This window comes from Rhineura floridana, chromosome 11 (assembly GCF_030035675.1).
Source record: "Rhineura floridana isolate rRhiFlo1 chromosome 11, rRhiFlo1.hap2, whole genome shotgun sequence".
NCBI classification, from domain to species: domain Eukaryota; kingdom Metazoa; phylum Chordata; class Lepidosauria; order Squamata; family Rhineuridae; genus Rhineura; species Rhineura floridana.
The window spans coordinates 7,724,773-7,741,238 of record NC_084490.1 but is presented as its reverse complement, the minus strand read 5'-3'; the positions used below and the strand labels follow the sequence as shown (position 1 = coordinate 7,741,238).

Here is a 16,466-nt window from a genome sequence, read left to right as displayed (position 1 = left end):
TGGCAAACTGACTCATTCGGTGGTGGTGGCAAATACACTGAAGGTGATTAGACATGGTTAGAGCTAAGATTATCAGGGGCAAGAACTCTTAACTCATAGAATGGGCTGGATATTTCAAAGCAGTGACTGGTGAAATGCCCTGAGGTACGATTGGCATTGATGCAGAACAGGAATGGGTGAATTTGTCAGCTTTGGTTTCTCTCAGTGTCTTATTTTTCCAGTCTTAAATTCAGTCATCCACATTTCCACATCAGATTGCAATACACACATTTTTGAATGCACATTTTGTCTAACATGTATCTTTTTATTTTTTGGGAACTTTTACTAACACATGCATCTTTATGCACATTTTCTCTTGAATGTGCAATTTTGCAATCACATGATTTGGTTGGAGAACTAAATGCATTGTAAAATTCAAGGAAGTGTGAATTAAGTTCCAGGCGCTGGATATGGTATACAAAATTGTATACAGGTTGGAACCAGGATACCTGAAATACCGTCTTATCCGTTATATACCCAGTTGATCACTGCACTCTGCAGGTGAGGGCCTCCTGCAGAAACCGTCACATCAGGAAGTCCGTTCCGCACAACATAGGAAGCTGACCTTTAATGTAGTGGCACCTCCCCTTTGGAACCCCTCCCCTTAAATTTTAGACAGGCACCATCTCTGTTATCCTCTTGGCAGAAGCTTGAAGAACCTTCGTCTTCCAATAAAGCTTTTAAGTAGAAACCTTAACCTAGTCTGTGTCTGTGACGGAATTTCTTTTTAATAGGTTTTTAAAGTTTTTTTGTAAAAAGATGGTTTTAAAGCTTTTTTTAAAAAAGATGTTTTGTTTTGATATTTTTTAAAGGATATTTTGTTGGAAATATATTATAAAGTGTGTTTTATGATGTTTTAGAGTGTCTTAATTTGCCGCCCTGAGCTCCTACTGAGAGGAAGGGCAGGATATTAATATAATAAATAAACAAATTTCAAACAGTAGCAGCTTCAGCACCTTGGACATTTCCTTGAAAGCTCAGGCTTAAACCCAGAGCGGATTCCACCGCCTTACTGACATGGAGCCCCCAGCCCCCACTGATTTCAAAGGATATCTCCTTTTGGTTTGCATATTGTTTCTGGAAGTGTAAATCAGGAAGGTTTTCCTTGAAACACATACTGAACCAAATTTCTTCCCCATTATAGTTTGGGATATGCGGAGTCATTCCTCCCCTCAATCAGGATTAAGCTTGGTTGTTTCCAGTGTAATCCCAATTGATTTCTAATTCCTCCCCCAACCCACCCAGCCCCAGGCTTCTGCCATCCCTCCCACCTGTTCAACAAAGGTCTCTCCCACCCCCACCTGGAGATGGAACCTGGGTCCTTCTGCTGGCAAAAATGATGTCCTACAACTTCAAATGGTTTTGGACCCCAACTCCCTTCATCCCTCAGTCAGCATGATCAATGGTTAGGGATGATAGGAACAACATTCGGAGGGTTACAGGACCCTCATCCCTGCCCCAGACACACTCAGGGTGAAGACATCAATGTACATCACCCAGGATGTTCAGTCCCAGTTTACTGTCAAGCTCAACAACTTGCAGAAAGAATTGTCTTAAGTGAGCTGCCTAACAGCATTCTGTGTTGTCTCTTTTGGGGATATCTTGTTGAGGGAAACTGAGCTATTGTAAAAAACTGAAGAGGACGAGCAGGAGGAAATGAAATGAAGCTGAAAGGAATGCATAAAATATTTAAAACTGACAGAATTCCCCACAAAAATTCAAATTTGGAGTAATTAAAAGAATGATACCTTTTCAGTATTTTAATTTTTGTGAGCACTATATAGGAAATGTCATAATGAGCATTTTGTGGGCATTAAACAGGAAATGACATTTATTTATTTATTAATTTTATACCCCGCCTTATGGCCTGTTGTGAGATACCAATATTAATTACTGTTCAGATGGCTGTTAACAAATATTTTTGATGTTATTTATAAAAAATTATCCCCCCTTCCTCCCAGAAGGAGCCCAGAATGCTGACAAATACCAGATATTCAAAGCAATTCATTGGATATACAGTGCAGGCATAGTGTAAGGTGTAATGCACTGGTTAGAGTGTCAGACTAGGACTTAGGGGATCAGGGTTCAAATCCTCACTCAGTCATGAAACTCACTGGATGCCCTTGGGCCAGTCACTACCTCTCCACCTGTTGGAATAGATATGTAATAAACAAATAATTATTAAGTTAATATTCAGTCAATATTCGATATCACAGAAGAAAGTTGGGGGTGGGGTAGGGAGCAATCTGATTTCACCTCTGGATCCCAGGATAGCTACCAGCCACGTGGAAGCCACCTATATGAGCCATGACCCTTACGGATCACTTTGCTATAGTATGAGGTGAGCCTCTTGCATCAGATGATCAGTTGGTGTCCTGCTCCCCCGGGAAGCAAAGCTTAAGTCCCTGGTGTATCCTAAGGAATTAAGAGCTAATATCCATTGTGTTAAAGGCTTGCTTAGACACAAGAACGTGCACCATTGCCTGTGAGAGGCTGCCTCTAAGAAGCGAAGAATGAATATCTCTTTCTGATTAAGGACCTGAATGTGGACCATTGCTTATCAGAGGATGCTTCTATATTTGACTCCTGGTGCAAAGAGGTGAAGAAATGAATGCAATAAAATTGCAGAAGTTTCTTGTTTGTGAGGTAAGGAAGGGAAAAAATATTTTAGAAAGCATTGAGGACATGGAAAGTTATATCCTTTTGGTTTGCTCTGGCAGAAAGAGATGGTCTCCATCACTGGACCTGAGAGGGGGTCATAGATCTGTGGTAGAGCGCATGCGTTGCATGCAGAAGATTCCACTTAAGGATAGATGAGCCTATTTCCATCCCGTGTGGGCTCTGCATGTGCTTAATCATCCCATTTTCTGGGTTCTTTTTTTAAAAAAGACAAAAACATTTCAATTAAAATTGTACACATTTCTCTGTGTTTTTCTGTGTCTTTCTGTCCAAAATTCCATGCTGGGGCTACAGTCAGCATAAGGCAGTGAAGTGGTTCCCATGGTCCCCCCCCATAGACTACTTGAAAATGGCTGAGGGTCTTGGCGGACCACTTAATAGTATTTTCCTACTTGTTGTAGCAATTGTAATGTGCTGTGCCACAAATGCACCGACACATAGCAGACCACCTCAATGAAGGTCATGGACCACCAGTGGTCTGCGGACCACAGTCTATGAACCCCTGGTGTAGCGGTTAAGGGGTTTGACTAGAAGCTGGGAGACCACGGTTTGAATCCCCACTCAGCCACAAAGCTCACTGGGTGACCTCGGACCAGTCATCTTCTCTTTGCCTAACCTACCTCTTAGGGTTGTTGTGAGGATAAAATGAGGGAGAACCATGTATATCTCCTTGAGCTCCTTTCAGGAAAGGTGGGATATAAATGGAATAAAACATAGTCTATTTATTTATATACCACATTGTCTACAAATGCACCTGTGCCCATCAGCAACAGACAGTCTAAATACAGTAGTATGGGAACAGGACATAATAGAAAGTACAGTATCACTACCACACTAAAAACAAACTTAATTTAGTATACATAAAAATTTAAATGAGCATAAAGCTCACCAAGAAAGCTCAGATAAAAATATCCAGTAACTTCATAACCTAAAGTAACTCCAAATTTGATTATATTGGTGGCTGGCAATCTCTTCTTACACTCCTCCCAAAATAGCCATCCCCTAATGACAAATGCAGAGCCTCTCTTTTGAAAGTAGCTCCCTTATGAAGGTTCTCAGGTCTGAAGGGTGGGGCAAGGCAGGTGGAAATGGCCATTCGCTGATGACAAACATGGAGTTTCTCTCTTTGAATTTGTAATAGCGTTATATATAGATATTATATATAGTATTTTAGTGGATATTATATATAGTATTTTACTGGATATTATATATAATATTTTACTGGATATTATATATAGTATTTTATTTTGTACTGTAGTTTTAAATTTGCTTTTTTGTTGCTTTTTTTAGTTGCTACCCTCCATGGGCTCGTGTGAGAAGGAGGGATGGGTATGAGAAATAACAACAATGGATTACATTCAACAAAGTCATCCTATTAGTGCAAGGACTTCTGCCTGCACACCAAGACTTCCTCTCCCTCTCCACTCTGCACCCCCATGCCTCTCCATATCTCTTCTGGGGGTTCTGCTCATGCTCTGTAGCCAATTTGGGCAGGTCCAGGGAGAGGAGGGGCAGAGGAAGTCCTGCTGTGCCAGCAGATATCCTTGCACTAACAGGATGTTGTCACTGGATGCAACTTAACAGCGACACATTTTTGTGTGCATTTCCCAAGCAAAATATGCACTTTTAGCATGCAACATTTGAACCGAAGCTGTATTGCAAAATTTGGAGATGTGCACTCTGACTGATAAAGGGGTTCCAATCCATGTGTAAGTCCACGTGAATTCACCTGGTTTCCTTCAGAATGCCCTAGGTTCAATCACTAGCATTTCCAAAATCACTAATATCTCCATCTAAAAGGACCGGGTAGCGGGTGAGGGGAAAGACCTCACTCTGGGACCTTGGAGAGCTATGGCCCTTCAGAGTTGAAAGTAGTGGGTTAGATGGAGAAATGTATGACTTGATAGGGCAAATCCCTAAAGTGCTTCTTTAAACTTATTGTAAGTTACTTGATTGGTTCTGGTCCACAGGTTCTAAGAGCTTGTTTTTATTCTGAAGAAGGAAGGATATGCATGCAAAACATCTGGAAAGTAGAAAAAATATGAATGTCTTCTGGTTGATGTGGAGTGCAAGCGGTATGTATTTTGCTAAGGACTGCCTTTTGGGAGGTGGCTTAAAACCTGTGCTGCCCACCTTGTACTCCACCATCAGTTCCCACATAGAAAATTGCCATGCATAAAATGTCCGGTGTTCCACTTGGGATCTGATTGTGAAGTACAATCTGCAACATTGTTAAAAGTGGCATTCCTGTATCCACGCTGTGTATTTTGCCTTTGGGTGAGATCCATTGGCCGGTGCCGTTTCGAAAGCATTTGGTTGTCCTAACAGTATCTATTCGAGTTCATTCTTTGCCCACTAGCCACTGCTTTTACCATGCAAGGCAATATTGATACAATTATTGTTCTTACTATCAATATTTCATTTATTTATTTGTTAGATTTATATACCACCTTTCCTCCCAGTTAGAGGTAGATCTTTTTTTTAAAAAAAACTTTTCAGAAATAGCCACGGAAAATCACTACATAAAAATCCAATCCACGATGATAGAGAATAAGTGAATTAATATAAAATTCAGTGCCAAACCTGAATTGAGTGGAATTCTAGCACATCCCTAATTTTGCTATCAAACTAGACAAGAAGGGACAAAACGTAGCAAAATTAGATGACATAAGAGAAATCCTGGGAAAAACAAAAGGGACTAGAAAAAGAGGAAGACCAAACAAGAGATGGACTGATTCCATAAAGGAAGCCACAGACCTGAACTTAAAAGGTCTGAACCTTAAAAGGTTCACAACAGATGCTATTGGAGGTCGCTGATTCATAGGGTCGCCATAACTTGTGATCAACTTGAAGGCACATAACAACAAACAACAAGAGAACAGCAGTATTTTGATACTGCTAATCTAACTGAGAAACAGCATCAGAGGTTGTGATCTGGGAGAGGGCAGCAGTGCAGACAGACACGGCTCAGCTCTGGTAACTAGGTACGAAGAGCTAACAAGTGAGCATGGGTGTCCTTTGGCAACTGGGCCAGAGAAGGAATCAAAGAGATGGCCAAAGGCTGTCCCAGCAAATCACCGATTACATCTCCTAGCAAAGGTCCTGCTGACTGATGGCAATTAAAAAATAATAATAATCAACATTGAATAGCAACATTTATTTAATATGCCTTACCAACACTGAATTCTAACTCTTGATTTCTCTTCACAATTCATTTAGGAATATGCCAGCAATGGAGAACAGAACCCTCGTGACAGAATTCATACTTTGGGACTTTACGGACAACCGGCGAGTTGAAATCTTGCTTTTTACCATCTTGTTTGGCACGTATCTTTTGACAATATTGGGGAACATGGTGATTATTATGATCACACTGTTGAATCCCAAGCTCTACACCCCAATGTATTTCTTCCTTCGACACTTTGCAGTCTTGGAGGTTGGGTTCACCACCACTGTCATTCCCAAAGCTTTGGCCAACCTAGCTGTGGGGCAGAAGAATATTTCTGTACTTGCTTGCTTCATGCAGGTGTATCTATACCTGGTTCTTGGAGCCACAGAGTCCCTTCTGCTGGCGGTTATGTCCATCGACAGATATGTGGCCATCTGCAACCCTCTTCATTATGCAACCATAATGAATAGTCGTACCTGCTCATTGCTGGTGCTCAGCTCTTGGGCTGGGGGAATTTTGCTCATGATGGCTCCAACACTTGCATTATTTCAGTTGTCCTTTTGTGGCCCAAATGCCATAGACCATTTTTTCTGTGACATTGGACCTCTGATTAAACTGGCATGTATGGACACAAGTGTTCTCGAGCTCATGTTTCTCCTCATTGTAACACTTTGTATATTTGGTCCCTTGGCCGTAAATGTTGTGTCGTTCATTAATATTATTTCCACCATCATCTGCATTCCATCAACCGCAGGGAGGCAGAAGGCTTTCTCTACTTGTGCTTCTCACTTCATAGTGATCTCCATCTCTTACGGCAGTTGCATTTTCATGTATGTAAAACCAAAAGGCACAAGCGAGTTAGACTTCAGCAAAGGAGTGGCTCTTCTGAACACTGTTGTGTCTCCTCTTCTGAATCCATACATTTACTGCCTGAGGAATAAACAGTTCCAGGATGCCCTGAGAGCTGGATTCAGACAGAGTGTTGTGTTTTGTAAGAGCCCAAGGTGATTGAAGATAGGACTAACATCAGCTCCAACATGAAGTATTGTTGAATGAATATCAACTGCAGGCGGATTCTGTATGGACATATGTCTTACATAAAATAAGATCCAAATCGGTTTTGGTGTCAAGAGTATAAAAGGCTGCTATCAATAGAGTGCCAGTTGTAGGAAACAGGATAATGAATAAAGAATATTCTGTGTAAGAAGGTCAAGTGCCTTTCAATAACATAGACCGTACTTGCCCTTAGCAAAGACTACTCAAGCAGGAAAGTCAAAGTTGGCAAACTGACTCATCCGGTGGTGGTGGCAAATGCATTGAAGGTGATTAGACATGATTAGAGATAAGATTACCAAGGATAAAACCTTGAGGCAAGGTATCAGGGGCAAGAACACTTAAGTTGCAGAATGGGCTGGATAGCAGTGACTGATTAATTCCCCTGAAGTGTGATTGTCATTGATGCAGAACAGGAATGGGTGAAACTGTCAGTTTTGGTTTCTCTCCGTTTCTCTCCCCCCCCCCCGTCTTAAGTTCAGTTCTCCACATTTCCACATCAGGTTGCAATATACACATTTTGTATGCAAATTTTGTATAACATGCATCTTTTTTTTAAGCAGCTTTCACTTTATTTTTTATGTACTGCCTTCAAGTCGATTCCGATTATGGCGACCCTCTGAATAGGGTTTTCATGATTCTGAGAGACAGTGACTGGCCCAAGGTCACCCACTGAGCTTCATGGCCATGTGAGGATTCGAACCCTGGTCTCCCAAGTCGTAGTCCAACACCTTAACCACTACACCACACTGGCTCTCCTTGCTTTCTCTAATACATGCATTTTTATGTGCACTTTCCCTTTTACATGCATTTTTGCAATCACATGATTTGGTAGGAGAACTAAATGCATTATAAAATTCAAAGAAGTGTGAATTAAGTTCAAGGTGCTGGATATGGTATACAAACCCTATACAGGTTGGGACCAAGATACCTAAAAGACCATCTTACCCCTTATATACCCAGTTGATCACTACGCTCTGCAGGTGAGGGCCTCCTGCAGATCTTATCAGAAGGTTTGTTCCACACAACATAGGAAACTGACCTTTAGTGTAGTGACACCTCCCCTTTGGAATCCCCTCCCCTTAAATATTAGACAGGGGGCATCTCTCTTATCCTTTCGGCACCCGCTGAAGACCTGCGTCTTTCAACAAGCCTTTTAAGTAGAGACCTATCCCAGTCTGTATCTCTGTTATAATTGCTTTTTATTATGTTCTTAAAGTTTTTGTAAAAAAAGATGTTTTTAAAGCTTTTTCAAAATAGCTTTTTTTAAAAAAAATTAATATGTTTTTAAGGATGTTTTGTTCTAACATATTTTAAACTCTGTTTTTATGATGTTTTAGCGTGTTTTTAGTGCTTTTGTTTGCTTCCCTGGGCTCCTACTGAGAGGAAGGGCAGGATATTAATATAATAAATAAACAAATTTCAAACAGTAGCAGCTTCAGCACCTTGGACATTTCCTAGAAAGCTCAGGCTAAAACCCAGAGCGGATTCCACCGCCTTACTGACATGGAGCCCCCAGCCCCCACTGATTTCAAAGGATATCTCCTTTTGGTTTGCATATTGTTTCTGGAAGTGTAAATCAGGAAGGTTTTCCTTGAAACACATACTGAACCAAATTTCTTCCCCATCATAGTTTGGGATATGCGGAGTCATTCCTCCCCTCAATCAGGATTAAGCTTTTTTTTTTTCGGTGTAATCCCAATAGATTTCTAATTCCTCCCCCAACCCACCCAGCCCCAGGCTTCTGCCATCCCTCCCACCTGCTCAACAAAGGTCCCTCAAACCTGGAGGGTGGAGGCATGATAGGCACCATTTTGAACATGCTCCATATCATGCACATTGTTTGCGCACCTTCTTTTCTGGTGTTTTTTAGGGTCTTACTCTATCAGACTCAAGCATGACTCACCAAGCGGAATATTGTGGATTGTGACCTGCTAGGATGCTTGACAACTCTTTTCAACTTTTGCCGTTCCCAGAACATGGAGCTGTGCAACAAATTCAGCTGAATCCTGAATCGATTTGAGGGGATCTAGACTTGGGCCAAGTTGGATCAAGACTGTCCCTGATTGCTCTGGGTTAGGGTGGGTCATGCAACGAAATATGGGGCTGAAGGAGTAGGACACCAGGTAAAAAGGTCTCATACAGTACCGTGAAAATATATTTGCCCCTGTCTGATTTTCTGTGTGGTTGCATATTTTTGGCACTGAATGTTATCAGATCTTGAACCAAACCAAATATTAGGGAAAAGGGAACCTGAGTGAACAAACAACACAAAATGTTGATACTTATTTCATTTATTTATTAAATAAAGTTAAGCAACACCCAATGCCCCTGTGTGAAAAAGTAATTGCTCCCTTAGACTCAAAACCTGGTTACGTCACCTTTAGCAGCAATGACTGCAACCAAACGCTTCCTGTAGTTCTTGCTCAGTCTCTCACAGTGCTGTGGTAGAATTTTGGCTCACCCTTCCATGCAGCACTGCTTTAACTCAGTGACATTTGTGGGTTTTCGAGCATGAACTGCTCTTTTCAGGTCCTGCCACAACATCTCAGTGCGGTTTAGATCTGGACTTTGACTAGGCCATTCCAAAACTTTAAATTTCTTGTTCCTCAACCATTCTGATGCAGACTTGCTTGTGTGTTTCAGATCATTGTTGCGCTGCATGACCCAGCCGCGCTTCAGCTTCAGCTGACATTCCCCTGTAGAATTCTCTGATACAAAGCAGAATTCATGGTTCCTTCAATTTTTGCAATTTGTCCAGGTCCTGATGCAGCAAAGCATCCTCAAACCATAACACTGCCACCACCATGCTTGACCTTTGGTATGCTGCTCTTCATGTGGAATGCACTGTTTGGTTTTTGCCAGACATAGCGGGGCCCATGTCACCCAAAAAGTTCCCTCTTTGACTCATCTGTCCATAGAACATTGTTCCAGAACTCTTGAGGATCATCCAGGTGGACAGAAATAATTCCAGTTTCTCTCAATTTCTTATTTTCCAGTCTTTAATTCACGTCTTCACATTTCTGGATAAATTTGAGGGGATTTTGTTGTTGTTGAAGGTCCTTGTGAAAATTCATCAGCATATTTTTCTTAATATACACGTTTGCAACTACACAGTGTATTTTGTATGTTATTTTCACTAATATATGCAACCTTTTATTTTGCACATTTCCCCCTAATACTGTATATGCATTTTCGTACACATTGCTTAGTCAGAGAACTATATCACTCGATTTAGAGAAGTGAAAAATTTAAAGGATAGCTATGTTTTCATCCGTGATCATTTGATGGAAAATTAAGACTGCCTTGACTCATGAAGGAGTTAAACCCCAGAGAAATGCTTTCAAGCGCTTTTTGTGTCTGCCTACTCTCACTGTTCCTCCGAACCTTAAGAACATAAGAACATAAGAAGAGCCTGCTGGATCAGGCCAGTGGCCCCTCTAGTCCAGCATCCTGTTCTCACAGTGGCCAACCAGGTGCCTGGGGGAAGCCCACAAGCAGGACCCGAGTGCAAGAACACTCTCCCTTCCTGAAGCTTCCGGCAACTGGTTTTCAGAAGCATGCTGCCTCTGACTAGGGTGGCAGAGCACAGCCATCATGGCTAGTAGCCATTGATAGCCCTGTCCTCCATGAATTGGTCTAATCTTCTTTTAAAGTCATCCAAGCTGGTGACTATTACTGCATCTTGTGGGAGCAAATTCCATAGTTTAACTATGCGCTGAGTAAAGAAGTACTTCCTTTTGTCTGTCCTGAATCTTCCAACATTCAGCTTCTTTGAATGTCCACGAGTTCTAGTATTATGAGAGAGGGAGAAGAACTTTTCTCTATCCACTTTCTCAATGCCATGCATAATTTTATACACTTCTATCATATCTCCTCTGACCCGCCTTTTCTCTAAACTGAAAAGCCCCAAATGCTGCAACCTTTCCTCATAAGGGAGTCGCTCCATCCCCTTGATCATTCTGGTTGCCCTCTTCTGAACCTTTTCCAACTCGATAATATCCTTTCGGAGATGAGGCGACCAGAACTGTACACAGTATTCCAAATGCGGCCGCACCATAGATTTATACAACGGCATTATGATATCGGCTGTTTTATTTTCAATACCTTTCCTAATTATCGCTAGCATGGAATTTGCCTTTTTCACAGCTGCCACACACTGGGTCGACATTTTAATTGTGCTGTCCACTACAACCCCGAGGTCTCTCTCCTGGTCGGTCACCGCCAGTTCAGACCCCATGAGCGTATATGTGAAATTCAGATTTTTTGCTCCAATATGCATAATTTTACACTTGTTTATATTGAATTGCATTTGCCATTTTTCCGCCCATTCACTCAGTTTGGAGAGGTCTTTTTGGAGCTCTTCGCAATCCCTTTTTGTTTTAACAACCCTGAACAATTTAGTGTCGTCAGCAAACTTGGCCACTTCACTGCTCACTCCTAATTCTAGGTCATTAATGAACAAGTTGAAAAGTACAGGTCCCAATACCGATCCTTGAGGGACTCCACTTTCTACAGCCCTCCATTGGGAGAACTGTCCGTTTATTCCTACTCTCTGCTTTCTGCTTCTTAACCAACTCCTTATCCACAAGAGGACCTTTCCTCTTATTCCATGACTGCTAAGCTTCCTCAGAAGTCTTTGGTGAGGTACCTTGTCAAATGCTTTTTGAAAGTCTAAGTACACTATGTCCACTGGATCACCTCTATCTGTATGCTTGTTGACACTCTCAAAGAATTCTAATAGGTTACTGAGACAGGACTTTCCCTTGCAGAAGCCATGCTGGCTCTGCTTCAGCAAGGCTTGTTCTTCTATGTGCTTAGTTAATCTAGCTTTAATAATACTTTCTACCAGTTTTCCAGGGACAGAAGTTAAGCTAACTGGCCTGTAATTTCCAGGATCCCCTCTGGATCCCTTTTTGAAGATTGGCATTACATTTGCCACTTTCCAGTCCTCGGGCACGGAGGAGGACCTGAGGGACAAGTTACATATTTTAGTTAGCAGATCAGCAATTTCACCTTTGAGTTCTTTGAGAACTCTCGGGGGGATGCCATCCGGGCCCGGTGATTTGTCAGTTTTTATATTGTCCATTAAGCTTAGAACTTCCTCTCTCGTTACCACTATTTGTCTCAGTTCCTCAGAATCCCTTCCTGCAAATGTTAGTTCAGGTTCAGGGATCTGCCCTATATCTTCCACTGTGAAGACAGATGCAAAGAATTCATTTAGCTTCTCTGCAATCTCCTTATCGTTCTTTAGTACACCTTTGACTCCCTTATCATCCAAGGGTCCAATTGTCTCCCTAGATGGTCTCCTGCTTTGAATGTATTCATAGAATTTTTTGTTGTTGGTTTTTATGTTCTTAGCAATGTGCTCCTCAAATTCTTTTTTAGCATCCCTTATTGTCTTCTTGCATTTCTTTTGCCAGAGTTTGTGTCCTTTTTTATTTTCTTCGTTCGGACAAGACTTCCATTTTCTGAAGGAAGACTTTTTGCCTCTAAGAGCTTCCTTGACTTTGCTCGTTAACCATGCTGGCATCTTCTTGGCCCCGGCGGTACCTTTTCTGATCTGCGGTATGCACTCCAGTTGAGCTTCTAATATAGTGTTTTTAAACAACTTCCAAGCATTTTCGAGTGATGTGACCCTCTGGACTTTGTTTTTCAGCTTTCTTTTAACCAATCCCCTCATTATTGTGAAGTTTCCTCTTTTGAAGTCAAATGTGACCGTGTTGGATTTTCTTGGCAATTGGCCATTTACATGTATGTTTAATTTAATAGCACTGTGGTCACTGCTCCCAATTGGTTCAACGACACTTACATCTCGCACCAGGTCCTGGTCCCCACTGAGGATTAAGTCCAGGGTTGCCGTCCCTCTGGTTGGTTCCATGACCAACTGGTCTAGGGAGTAGTAATTTAGAATATCTAGAAACTTTGCTTCTTTGTCATGACTGGAACACATATGCGGCCAGTCTATGTCCGGGTAGTTGAAGTCACCCATTACTACCACATTTCCTAGTTTGGATGCTTCCTCAATTTCATATCTTATCTCAAGGTCTCCCTGAGCATTTTGATCAGGGGGACGATAGATCGTTCCCAGTATTAAGTCCCTCCTGGGGCAGGGTATCACCACCCACAACGATTCTGTGGAGGAGTCCGCCTCTTTTGGGGTTTCGAGCTTGCTGGATTCAATGCCTTCTTTCACGTATAGAGCGACTCCGCCACCAATACGTCCTTCCCTGTCCTTCCGATATAGTTTATATCCAGGGATAACCGTATCCCACTGGTTTTCTCCATTCCACCAGGTCTCCGTTATGCTCACTATATCAATGCTTTCCTCTAAGACCAAGCACTCCAGTTCTCCCATCTTGGTTCGGAGGCTCCTAGCATTAGCGTACAGGCACTTGTAAGCAGTGTCTCTCTTCAAGTGTCTTTGGCACTTGTGGTTTGGCCTGTGGTAATTTTGCTCTTCTGAATTTATATGCTGTGCCCCTGCTCTCACAATGCCTACTTCTAGGCCTACCCCTTTTAAAATTTCATCATTTCTTTGGTTTTTATCCCAGGGGGGAGGTTTATTCCGAACCGGACCTTCCTCAGCTCCTGTCGGGTTTCCCCCCTCAGTCAGTTTAAAAGCTGCTCTGCTACCTTTTTAATTTTAAGTGCCAGCAGTCTGGTTCCATTCTGGTTCAAGTGGAGCCCGTCCCTTTTGTACAGGCCCGGCTTGTCCCAAACTGTTCCCCAGTGCCTAACAAATCCAAACCCTTCCACCTGACACCATCGTCTCATCCACGCATTGAGACTGCAAAGCTGGGCCTGTCTGGCTGGTCCTGCGCGTGGAACCGGTAGCATTTCAGAGAAAGCCACCTTGGAGGTCCTGGCTTTCAGCATCCTACCTAGCAACCTAAATTTTGCTTCCAGGACCTCACGGCTGCATTTCCCCATGTCGTTGATGCCAACGTGCACCACGACCACTGACTCCTCCCCAGCACTGTCTACCAAACTATCTAAATGACGGGTGATATCCGCAACCTTCGAACCAGGCAGGCAAAACACCTTGCGGTCTACACGCCCATCACACACCCCACTGTCTATGTTCCTAATGATCGAATCACCCACTACAAGGATCCCTCCACCCCCTGGAGATATATCCTCGGCACGAGAGGATAGCTGCTCATCCCCCAAGGAATGGGTCCCTTCTAAGGGATCATTTCCCTCTTCCTCATCTGGATGCTCTCCTTCCCCGAGACCATCGTTCTGCATGATAGCAGGAGAGCTATCATCGTTGGAGTGGGACACAGCTATAACGTCCCTGAAGGCCTCTCTGCCTCTCTCCACTTTTCCAGGTCCGCCACCTTGGCCTCAAGGAAATGAAGTCGTTCCCGGAGACCCAGGAGCTCATTGCACCGAGAGCACACCCACGACTTCTGTCCAACAGGCAGATAGTCGTACATGCTGCAGGTGGTGCAAAACACTGGAAAGCCTCCACCCCCCTGCTGGCTTCTTACCTGCATAGTTTTGTTTAAGGTTTATTACGTCAATGTTCTCTGTTATATCCTCAGTTTCTTGGTGAATATCATCCTTCGAGCATCACGTAGCACTTCTTGTACTTGCTTGTTCCTGAGGCTGTAGATGAAAGGGTTCAACAATGGCGTAACCACAGTGTTGAGAATAGCCACCCCTTTGTTAAGATCAATCCCTTTGCTTTGCAAAGGCCGCATGTACATAAAGATGCAACTGCCATAGAACATGGTGATGACAATGATATGGGAGGAACATGTGGAGAAGGCTTTCTGTCGCTCCTTAGCAGATGGCAGGTGAAACACAGTGTAGATAATATTGGCATAAGAGGTGATGGTGATGGCTAAAGTGCCCATTAATATGATGACTGCAAGAATGAAGTCAACCAACTCGATGAGCTGTGTGTCAGCACAGGCCAACTTGAGCAGGGGTGAGTTATCACAGAAGAAATGGTCTATGACGTTGGGACCACAGAATGGCAGGCGTGTGATGACAACCATTGTTAGGAAGACAAAGAAGAAACTGCTCATCCAGCAGCTCACCACAAGCTGGACACAAAGCCTATTATTCATGATGATGGTATAGCGGAGTGGGTTGCAGATGGCCACATACCGATCAAATGACATGGCGGCCAGGAGAAAGAACTCTGCTATGCCAAGGAGGAAATAGAAGAAGGACTGGATGAAGCAAGCAGTCACTGAGATAGTCTTCCTTGCTGAAAGAAGGTTGCCCAGCATCTTGGGGATGATGACAGTGGTGAAGCTTATTTCCAGGAGGGAAAAGTTCCAGAGGAAGAAATACATGGGGCTATGGAGACGGTGGTCCAGCAAAGTGATGGAGATGATGAGAACATTCGCTGTTATGGTCAAGAGGTACGTAATTAGGAGAGTAACAAAGAGGGCGACCTGGAGCTCCCAAACATCAGTGAAACCCAGAAGGATAAATTCCATCACCGTGGTTTGGTTGTGCATGGTTGCTGGCCAGCTGGATGACAACTGTCCAAGAAATACGGTGAAAGAAGACATGATGAGTGCTACTAAGTAACCCACAAAGTATATGGATGCTTCTGAGTTTATAGAAACATAGGTATCTACCTTATACTGAATCAGACCATTGGTCCATCTGTCTCAGTGCTGTCTACACTAGCTATCAGCGGCTCTTCAGAGCTTCAGACAGGGACCACTCCCAATCTTACCTGGAGATGTGAGGCATTGATCCTAGGACCTTTTGCATGCAAAGCAGATGCTCTATCACTGAGCTACGGCCCTTCCCAAAATCATAGTTGCCTCTGTGTGTGTGTGTGTGCGTGCATGCGTGCGTGCGTGCACACACGCTTCATACATTCTTATTGCTTATTTGTTCATAAACGACATCCCCAAGGTTCAGTGGTTGGGTGGGTGACAATGGGGACCATAAAATGAAATAAATAAATAAATATCTGGAGTCAATGGTCTTTCTGAGCCAGAGGATCCTACATGAAAAGTGTTTCTCCTGCTTAATTAGTTATCCACTACAACACCTGCATCTCCACCCCCCCAAATGCTGTTGCTCGGTTGATCCATGTCCCCCCCTTTCTCAAATGCTGTTGCTCGGTCGGTACTGTTAAGCATGTCCACTACCAGCAAACATGGATACTGCCATATTAATAGTACAAATAATAATGTTAGTCTCCTTAACTATGCTCAAGAAGTATCCCTGAGATAAGATAGTTAAATGTAAGGTCTGCTTCACCTCTCTGATCATTCTCATGACTTGTTCTATCACACTAACTGCCATTCACTTTGAGTCACTTCAAAAAATGGTGCCGTATTTCAGTTTCCCCCCCAACCTTCTTAACATCAGGAAACCTTTTACACTCTGTTTTGAGCAGTAATGATCTCCTGGATATCTGGCACAGAATCACTGTACCTTGGACATATTTCTAGGATGCCCCACCAACCTCAGCAAGATCCTGTCCTGTCCTATATGACAGTTATTGTCACTGCTACTACTGCTATTACCACCCACCCTTCACTAC

The 16,466-nt window shown here is 42.9% G+C and overlaps 2 protein-coding genes across 2 annotated transcripts; one reads left to right on the top strand and one right to left on the bottom strand.

Annotated features, from left to right (window-relative positions):
- The first annotated feature begins 5,941 nt into the window (after positions 1-5,941).
- On the top strand, positions 5,942-6,895 carry LOC133366197 (olfactory receptor 6C74-like). The gene has a single exon (XM_061589024.1). It carries the CDS (start codon positions 5,942-5,944, stop codon positions 6,893-6,895), a length of 954 nt encoding a protein of 317 aa, XP_061445008.1.
- A 7,583-nt stretch (positions 6,896-14,478) lies between these two features.
- LOC133366929 (olfactory receptor 6E1-like) lies at positions 14,479-15,420 on the bottom strand. The gene has a single exon (XM_061590480.1). It carries the CDS (start codon positions 15,418-15,420, stop codon positions 14,479-14,481), a length of 942 nt encoding a protein of 313 aa, XP_061446464.1.
- Positions 15,421-16,466: the final 1,046 nt, after the last annotated feature.